Source organism: Atta colombica, unplaced genomic scaffold, assembly GCF_001594045.1.
Source record: "Atta colombica isolate Treedump-2 unplaced genomic scaffold, Acol1.0 scaffold140, whole genome shotgun sequence".
NCBI lineage: Eukaryota > Metazoa > Arthropoda > Insecta > Hymenoptera > Formicidae > Atta > Atta colombica.
In genome coordinates, this window is record NW_017259229.1 from 1,068,688 (window position 1) to 1,078,807 (window position 10,120).

General features: G+C 33.9%; 2 protein-coding genes across 5 annotated transcripts in view; one reads left to right on the plus strand and one right to left on the minus strand.

The window, feature by feature from the left end:
- Positions 1-5,823: 5,823 nt before the first annotated feature.
- LOC108684803 (DNA-binding protein Ets97D) lies at positions 5,824-8,829 on the minus strand. 4 transcript variants are annotated; one of them, XM_018189297.1, is made up of 6 exons: positions 8,699-8,829; positions 8,225-8,525; positions 7,298-7,445; positions 7,148-7,224; positions 6,517-6,751; positions 5,824-6,422 (listed from the first exon to the last, which is right to left on the minus strand). In XM_018189297.1, exons 2-6 carry the CDS (start codon positions 8,489-8,491, stop codon positions 5,878-5,880), a joined length of 1,272 nt encoding a protein of 423 aa, XP_018044786.1. In that variant the 5' UTR covers positions 8,492-8,525; positions 8,699-8,829; the 3' UTR covers positions 5,824-5,877. The 4 variants fall into 4 exon arrangements, with proteins under 4 accessions (XP_018044786.1, XP_018044784.1, XP_018044782.1 ...); XM_018189295.1 differs by having other exon boundaries at positions 8,225-8,589; XM_018189293.1 differs by having other exon boundaries at positions 8,624-8,829.
- Positions 8,830-9,385: 556 nt separating this feature from the next.
- The window catches only part of LOC108684772 (60S acidic ribosomal protein P0), a 2,205-nt gene continuing 1,470 nt past the window's right edge, over positions 9,386-10,120 (plus strand). The window contains exons 1-2 of the mRNA XM_018189249.1: positions 9,386-9,454; positions 9,908-10,002. Of these exons, the coding sequence (XP_018044738.1) occupies positions 9,949-10,002 (54 nt within the window). The 5' untranslated portion in view covers positions 9,386-9,454; positions 9,908-9,948. The remainder of the gene's footprint in view (positions 9,455-9,907; positions 10,003-10,120) is intronic.

The following is a 10,120-nucleotide window of genomic DNA, read 5'->3' on the forward strand; positions in this document are numbered from 1 at the left end:
TTAATATATATGTATTATGTTTCATATATTACATTTATTTTCAATATCTTATTTTATTTATTATTTAATTATTATATATATATATATATTTTTGACACTAATCAATGTCGGAAACAATGAACGATTTAACGGAGTTCCGTCGTATTCGGAATATCAGCCGCGTAAAATTCTGCGTGCGAGTCTTGGCGTGATCTGACTCTTGGAAACGGCGCCTTACATCCCTTAGGCCCGGAGCAGCAAAGAACAGCAGAGGCCATTAAACTGTCTACGAACGAGGATGCAGGGGATTTTTACAACGTCCGAGAGAGCCTACCTACTCTCCGCGCGCGCTCCTATATTCTTCTTGCTCCTCTTCTTCTCCCCGCTTCACTCTTTCTTCGTTTCTCTTTCTCTCTCTCTCTCTCTCTCTCTCTCTCTCTCTCTCTCTCTCTCTTTTCTCTCTCTTCCTTCCGCTGGCTTCTTGTTTCTCGTAGGACCCACAGACTTTTTCTTCTACGCCCTTCTGATCTCCGCGGCGGCCCAGCAACGGCCCAGCAACGGCGTCGCCGGACCGGGGCCAGAGTCGTCGCGAAAAGAGATTCTTAACGCGACCTTTCCGAATATTCGAAAACTTATCGAAAACGCTTTCGATGAATTTTCATCGCTTGTCAATTACGAGTATCAGCGTTATAAGTATCTCTTCACGAGTTCGTTCGAGGATTTTGTTTGTCTAGCGTAGACATGTAGCGATACGGACGAAAAAAGTCTTTTATCTGTTTTGAAATGTAGCTTAGTTCTAATAACGAAAGGAACTTTTATGATTACCGAGAAATAACTCTAAAAGATAACACATTTTCGCGAGAAGAACAGTCTTGCCAAAGTATCTAAAAATTTAGCTAGGTACAGATCTGAAAATAATTTTGTTGAATCATCACAACAATTATGTAAAATGCTTCACTGAGAAAAATGTTTTGTTTAAATCAACAAAAGGGATCAAGAATCACATTTTGATGCGACCAAATAGAATTTCTGGATAATCATGATTGATTTCTATTTGGTCACCAAAATTAACTAGAAATTCTGTTTCTGGTCTTATTAAAATATTCTCATTCTTGTTAGACTTTTGATAGTTTAATCAGAACACTTTTGTCAGCGTTAAATATTGATAATAATGCTGCAAAAAAGTTTTAATTCTAGCAACCATCTTTACGGAAATAATCTAATACTGAAGAATTTATTATTTGTATTGTTGAAAGACAGTAATTAATTACTTATTTGAAATACTAAACAAGAGTGCTTTTGATAAAATAAATAAATAAACTACTGTCTTTCAGTTTTTTGTAGTTAGTATTAAATTTCTGAAGAGTTTAAAAATTCTAATAGTTTAAGAATCCTAATTACTTTGATGATCCAAACAAAATTCTTATCTGTTAGCTAAATTTTCAGATACCTCAGCAAAACTATTTTTCCCATACAGCGAAGTAAACACCGATCGCTAATATCAATTTGCATCTCCACAGGTTCGCCACCGGTTTACCAGACTCCTTCGGACGCGCTGGACCAGGTCTCCCAGGATTTCTGGATCAGGATTTCTACGCGGATAGATCCCGGGGGACGATGATAGTTATCGGCTATACTTGATGACACTAACCCGTAGATCCGAACTTGTGGGCTTTTTTATATGCATACCGCAAGCTCCTATCTACCGGTACATGTAGTCAGGCCGGCGTTAAATCTTTTCGACGGAATCCTGCTCCTCCCCCATCATCCTAGTGGTGGTGGTGGTGATGATGCAGTATCATCAACACCATCCTCCACAGCATCATCACCGCCATCATCGCTACCAATCTCCATTCCCCCCAAACGCTCGCGCGACACTTCCGGTTATCAGCAACAGTCTTCTTGAGTAATTTCCTGGCACGTGAAAAAGGGCATCACATTTTGCATCTGCTGACCGTTAAAGTATAATCGACGTGCGCCGTTAAAGTTAAGGAATAACGTCAGTCTAAGCAGATTAACTCTACGAAGTTATCAAATCTTCTGTCGTTGCGCCGATGAAAAACATTATCTTTATGTACGATATATTGTAAAGCGATATTTTGTAATACAAGTGCCTCTCCCTTCCAGGAGATCCGGAAGTATTGAGGCTCTTCTGTGCGGCAGGCCATTTTTGTAAAAATCAAAGATTGTTTGTTTTTTATAGTATTGAACTATAGTGTACATTCTTTGAACTTCCCTCATATAAATTTGAAAAAATTAATAACTTGTTACTGAGAAACAACAATTAATTATTTATTTGGAAGTATTGAACAACACAGTGCTTTTAATACTTAAGTAATTAATTACTGTATTAAATTAATCAATAAATTTCTGTAAGGATTAAAGTGAAATAAATATATGTTTGATATTTTCGCAAAAACGAGAAGGAAAGTTCTATGTACTAGAGTCCAATGCAACAATAAAAAACAGATCTCAAAAAAAAAAAGATTGTGAGTCCGTAACTATGATTAACAATAACTATTGATATGATATTGTATCGACTTGATAACTGTATATTTAATTGTATATTGTCAATGGATGCGAGTCATGAATTCGATGCAAGTTGCGGATGCACCGAATCAAACGTGCGAGAGATTCGCCCGGTGAGTTGAGCGTGAATGGGAAATGAGACGAAACGACCTGTCGAAAAGTCGGTCGGGTGGCGAGTTAAGAGCGAGGAGAAGAACGGCGGATACACGGAGCGACAGGAACGAAGGAGGAGGAGCCGACCGCGACGACGTCTGGGTGAGGTAGTAGGTTGTATAGTAGGGAATGGAAATTCGCGAGATACGAAGTCCACTGTACAACTTGCTAACTTTCCCAGTCGTCGGCGCTTCAACGTTGCTGGCACTGCACGGAACCGCTCCCAAGACATCCGCGCCGCGAGGAATCTCTCGGAGGAGGGAATGACTTCTCTTTATTTTTCTTAAAAATTCCTTCTCGAATGTACAAATTGGCGAGGCCTTGCGCCTTACGCGAATGCGCGCGCGTGACATTTTCTCTTGGTGTAAATGCGTACGGACATATGTGTGTATGTCATCAGCATATGGGAATTCACTGAGAAAAATTCACTGGTCTGATTGGATTGAAGAGTAATTTTGAAAAATGGATGAATCGGAAATTTCTTGTCTATTAGAATTTTAGTTCAGATAACTGTAATTCTGATTGATATAATTATATTTTAAAAATAAGAATTCTAATAGATTTTCATCATCAGATATCAGAAATATTGCATCAATTATAATTCCAGTTATCTCAACTAGAATTCTAATAATAAATTTAAAAATATTCTGATTCATCCATTTCCAACTAGAAATTTTTTTCAATGAAAGAACATTTTGCTAAAGTATCTAAAAATTTAGCTAGATACAGACTTGAAAATAATTTTATTCGGCATCAAAATAATTATGTGGAACTGATTGCTAGAATGTCAAGACTTTTTGTAACATTGCTTGAGATTTCTAAGTAATAATTATTTTGATGGTCCAAAACAGAATTATTTTCAAATCTGTATTTGCAGCTGAATTTTTAGATACTTCAGCAAACTCGTTCTTTCCGTATGCGTGCGCGTGAGAGTAGCGTATATTCGTAACCGTTCTCTTGAGAAAGAAACAAGTGCGTAGGATTTCTTTGAGAGAAATCCTTTCGTCTTGAAATCCATCTATGTATTCTCTCTTCGTTGCGTTATAATTGCGTAACGAGTGCAAGAAATGTGTTTCTGTCCCTTCATTGGTATTTCCGTTTCTCATTTTCTAAGCGCGAATCCGGTATTCATAGTCCGTTCTTATTTTAAATATCTTAAAGTAATGTCTCAAAATGCTAATATCACTTTGTGATTAACTTATCACGTCTCAAGACTACTAAGATGGTTCTTAAATATAAGAACTGATTATGAGTACTGGTCTTAGATTCAGTTAGTGATTCTGCTCGAGCTAGACTGGGGAGTTCGGCCAAAGCGCGACTCACCAAAATTCGACGAAACAGTTTTCTCGATCTTTACTTTTGTCGCCACGATTTCTTTGAGAGATCTCGAGATAATAATTCGCGACGCACTGTCCGGGGCAGCCGCGAATTTGCATAAGATCCTCTTTGCAAAAGAGAAAGGGCGGAATGATCGCGGAGCGCGAGGGTGAGATGAAGGGAATGAGTGGTGCGTGTGTGAGAATGAAAGAGAGAGAGAGGGAGAAAGAGAGAGAAAAAAAGGGCAATGGCGGGCGGGCTGATTGTAAAGCCTGCCGCGTCGCCGGTTCCCTGAGACCCTAACTTGTGACGTCGCGTCCGATATCTCACAGGCTAGATTCTCTGGTATTGGCGATGAGTGCTGCCTTTTGCCGATCAAAAGTCAGTCCTAGCAACAGAGATACAAACGTCGTCGCGTTTCAACTTGCCGCGCCGCACGTATTTCTGCGTATTTTTTTTCTTTTTCCTTTTCTTCTTTACGTCTCCGCATTGCTGTGTGATTGAGAGAACGAATGTTTATTTGACTCTTCATTAGACTTAACGGAAACTTACATTGGTTTCTCTTTCAGTATCCGCTTGTATTCCTTTAAATTCGAATATTTTATTCAGCTGCAAAAAATACAGAAAGAATAAAATTATTATAAATTGGTATTAAACACCAGATAGAATTCTTATATTTTGTTCGTTAAAATCAGATAAAAAATTATTCAAAGTAGAAAGTTGATTTCGACGACATCGATCTCAAAAATCATTAGATACGTTAAAATCTTAAATTTAATAGTTCCACTTTCAACTTACATAAGAATTAAAGAACTTACGAAGAATACGCTATCCATGTGATACCGACAGAATCATGCAAAAAAAATACATCAATTACATTCTTTACAAAGCGCGTCGTTTATTCGAATTAGATTACAATATCGTCTTCGTTTTTATCACGTCTTTTATCGAAGCATTTTATAAAACACTTATATTTTTTGATGGCCTTAGAACTTTACATATTAACATTAATCTAGATAATAAAAAAATATATCAATATTGACTAAATACATTTAACAACTTTGTTACAACTGTTTTTCCTGTTGTATACAAGCTTCTTTTAAATCGACGGGACGACATATTTAACTTTATAATACATTACCTTGAGTTCTTGGTCGTAGTCAAAATCAAATCTCGAATGTTTTTTTAACAAGAATATGAAGGTATCATACAATATTATCCATATATAAATTCACAACATAAATGCCTCATAAAAGTCCGTATGTAAATCCATAACGCTAAATGAAATACGTAAAATGAAATATTACATAATCATCATATATATATTGTATATGTATATATATATATATATACACACACACACACACACGCACACACACGCGCCACACACACACACACGCACACACACGCGCCACACACACACACACACACACAAATAATTTTCGAGTCTTAATATTACCTTATAATTCACGCTTGTATACACAAGATCTAATAAACACTTCTAACTTATACCAAAAATTTATTTTACATAAATATTAGTAAATTGAACTTTTCATGGCTTGCTTATGAAATAATGATACTCACAAAGTCATCAACTTAATTCGAAAGACGCGCAAAGAAATTCATAGCTAATGAAGAAATATAACGCGGTAATGATATCCAATCAATAAAAGAGACTCTCAAAAGTGATTGTTTCTTGATAAGAGATTTTACTGTAATGTATTATAGTAATATACTGCAGAGCTTTTTTCCATATATACAATATTTAAAATAATATTAAAATAATAGTGAAGATGAAATGCTTGCAATAAAAGCTATTTTATTATTAATTGTAATCGAAAAAAAGGAGCATGGCAATGTCTCGCGTCGAGACACTACCGTGTCTCCTGAAATGATTTATCAGAAATATCTTCCTTCCTCAATAAGCTTATTCAATCTTCCATGCTCGACAAGTTTACTCAATTCTGCCGCTGAGTAACCTAATAACTGTTTTAAGTCACAAACGAATTTGTAAACGAATCGTTTGCCATGAACTTTAGAAATCATGTCGCCATCATAATAATACCGAAGCGCTCTGCTCAGTTTCTCATAATTCATCGACGGCTTATTTTTTCGCGCTCCCCACAATTGCGCCACTACTTCTGGCTGATTAAGCTTAAATTCTCCTTCAGTTCCTACCCACTGAATCTCGTTCCTATATTCTTTGTCCGTTAATAGTTCTAATAAAAATTGCCACAGCTGTATCTGGCCGCTATTAACGGTTCGACTAGAACTGGCAATAGTAATGGAAGTCGGATCGACATTTTCTAACGGTACGTTAACTACACGTGTTTGTTGATTTACGGTAGTTTTCGGTTTTGTTACTTTCTGATGACTTCGTATTTTAATAGATTTCTCTGCAACACTTTCATTGGACAAGTCCGGTGTATCTTTTTGTACAATAGCTGCAAGAAAACAGCAAAAAAATTGGTTAAAGAAATATAAAATAAAGTCCAATTATTTTATTAAACCATGTAATGCTACTTCTTATAAACATACCAACGAATTTGCATTTTCTAAGAAGTTCGAAATGTGTCCAAAATACATCTCCTGGATCAAGAGGCACTTTTGCATGAAATTCCTCCATTGTAAGGTTACATAATTGCTCTCCGGTAATATTCCAATCAGCCAAACGTAATGATAGTATATTGAATTGTCTAACAGCCCATTGCAGCCAATGTTTCACGTGAGTTTCCGTCCATTCTCTTGGATCATTTGGTATTTTCAATCGCTCCTTTTTTCCCCAAAAAAATATTTTGTAATTTAAAAAATTAATAAAATACATTAATAATAAAAAAAAGCTTGTCTTATAATATAACAAATATTCCTCTACATTTAAGAACGCAGGATTCCAAATCATAAAAATCAATCATGAAAATCAAAATGAATTTAGTTACTGAAGACAAAAAATTTGTGTAAATGTAAAATTTATTTTTTAAATCTTTTTTAAATATTTTTTAAACCACAAAAATCTATATAAAACAAATGTTGTATATAAACAAAGCAAATCACGTTTTTTTTACATATTGATTTATAAAATAAAATATTAATCACATGAGATACATATATTTCACATACATAAAAATAATATTTTAATTACAATAATTTACATTAAAAGCATTTTAATTACCTGGTCTTTTTTGTACTGCGTATCTATCATCCACTTTATGACATTTGATTTGTTTTCCAGAGCAGTAGTCACCGGTACTACAAACAAAAATATTATTTATTAAAGTAAAATCGTTTTGACAAAAAAATAAGCATATGCATTTATACATACAATTTTCTACAATTTCAATGAAATCATCTGCTGGCTTAAGAACGTCTACTATATTGATGCGTTTCTGCATTGGCTTTATTTGTACATTAATCTGAACCAGTCCTTCTCCTTGGACGCATTGATCAACCAGATTCTTGTGGCTTTCCAACTATTGTAACAACCAGAAAAAATATACTTCAGGCTAAATAAAATATAACTAATTTTTCATTTGTTATACGATAAATTTTTCAAGTTTGTTGTTGATTGGTTAGAAGATAGATATAATTTCTAGAAATTCGAAGAGAACCTCTTTCTGTAGCCAATTAACAAATACTTGAAGAATTTGTCATACAATAAATGAAATATTAACTTAAAAATATATAGGATACTTTAGATCTCTCGTGATAATTGTTAATAGCAGTTTTTAATTTTATAATAAAAATCATAATATCAACAAAATTGGCGCTTATAAAAAAATATGTAGAAAAAATATATTTGCAAAAATTTACATATTATTAAACAAACTAAGATTTGTTGTGTCCAAAAACAGGATTATTTCTCTTAATATCAAAAGTATATATCAAGATTATAATAATTTCTAAAAGAGAGCTACTTAAGTTACTAAAGGTAACCATTTAAATTATCCACAAGTTCATTAAGGCATAAACATATTTTACAACAGTAAAAGCATGTGTGTACAGAACTATTATTATTAATTTCAAGAACAGAATTGATGCTTGAAAATATCTATACACCATCAGGGTGCACAAATTTCCATAATTTCAGATATTTTAATTAGTCAGTCTTAAAACACTTTACATTTAAAAATTATTATAATCTTGTTATCTTAGTATATAACTTTCACTTTAAAGTGATGTTAGGAGCCAATAACGGTTGTTGAGATTGTAAGAGAGATCTAGAACATTCTATGTTATGCTTGTCACTTACCATCTGTGCGTTTTGTAACCAAAATGAATAATTTCTTAAATCTAAAGAAAGCCTTTCCTGTAAGAGAGTCCTTAACACGGACAAGGGTTCCCTAATATCCATATGCTGCATTATAACACCTTCATTATTATAATCTCCATTCAGGGAATTCTCTAATGAGAAACTAGGCTCGACCTCCAAATCAGAACAACTTTCCTGTTGCAGCTGTGCTATGAGATCATCCTCAGAAAATATCGCTTCTGGTTCCATTTTTATTTGCCGTATCATAGTGTAATCAAAATCGTCTTCAGTATCAAAAGAACTGAATAAGAAACAGAAAGATAAATACCTCAGGATAAGATATGGATCCACAGATCAGATTATACCTAAAAATGCGAAGATGTAAGCTCTCTCGTTAACCTTTTCTCAAAATTTTTCCGGTAATTTTCCAAATTCATATCATGTCACACGTGCCCAAATCGCAAAGTTATTTACCTAGATCAATATTCTCAGCAACTCTTCAACGAGATAGTCATCCGCGTCAGCACAGCACATTTCCTTACATCTCAGGTCAGAAAAAACTTGAAAATAGTTATCTCAATGTTTTTCATATAACACTCTGCTCATCAACGTTCATTTTTGTGATATGAGAACTAGATCTACACACATCTATTTTGCGAAATTGTCGATAAAATCGAAAATGAATGTAATGTCATGGTGTATGTCTGTTCTAATAAGAGCTTTCAAGATTGGTTGTAATTGACTGCGTTTAGCCAAGAAAGCAACTTTACAAATGTTGTAAAATTCTTCAATACGATTGGTTCTTGCTTTTGCTTCCTTATAGATCTAAACGTATAAACCAATCGTATTGAAGAACTTTACTCATTGCAAAACTGCTTTCTCTGTTGAACGCAGCCATTGGTTGTATAGTTTCTTCCGCCTTCTTTTGATACGGTATTTTATCTAGTGACTTTGGCCGGTATTTGTAGTCCGTTCTTATTTCCGTTTCTTATTTCAAAACTGGAAACTCTTAAGGAATGTCTTAAGACGCTAATACGGCTCTCTGATTGGTTCGTGACTTTTTAAGATTGTACTTGAGACGGTCTTGAATTAAGATTCGATTATGAATACCGGCCTTTAACTTACTTTAATTGCAAGCGACCATGAGTTTGCAGCACTGCTACAACATTTATTTCCGAGACGATCGTGACTTCCGTTTCCTTCTCTATTTTGCTGCAGCACGTTGCTGAGGTATGTAGAATTGTCGGTTCGTTATTTCTACAATATCACTCTAATGATTAATTTGTATTATTCATCTTCGATCTACGATGCTGTAGTTTTATATAAAAATAGTATAAAAGTTGTATATTATATAATTATTTTGAATTATACCGAAATGAAGTTATTGATACCATGTGCCTTTAGATTATGAAAAGTTCGTTAGCATCAGAACATGTGCCGTGTTGATTACATTATATTCTTTAATTAAGCATGCAGTAAATTGATAAGAAAATTATGCGTTTGAAAATTTGAGAGACATTAGACTTAGAAATACTCACGAGAATAAACTTGTGAAATTCTGAATAATATGTAGGAAAAGTATATTTCGTGTATTTATTATCATCTGAAAAATGTATTAATATCATTTTTTATTAGTAGCAATTTTTTCTACATTATCTAAATTCAATCTTTAACCATTTTTAGTCCTTAAATTCCCATAAGGTATCCCTACCACACTATTCAAGATGGGTAGGGAGGATAAAGCAACATGGAAGTCAAATTACTTCACTAAACTTGTTGTAAGTATTTTCTTTTATATTCATTGTTTAGTTCTATAATCTCATATGCATAACCTAATAACATAAATTGCTTATAAATATAATTTATATACATATATATATATTTTTTTTTTTCAAA

Bases quoted from the DNA above. Each gene is read 5' to 3' on its own strand.
- LOC108684803 (XM_018189293.1), bottom strand. From the start codon at position 8,661: ATGAATTTGGAAAATTACCGGAAAAATTTTGAGAAAAG. The intron at 8,526-8,623 runs GTTAACGAGAGA...TTTCTTATTCAG, and splicing joins CGGAAAAATTTTGAGAAAAG to TTCTTTTGATACTGAAGACG. The intron at 7,446-8,224 runs GTAAGTGACAAG...TTGTTACAATAG, and splicing joins GGTTACAAAACGCACAGATG to TTGGAAAGCCACAAGAATCT.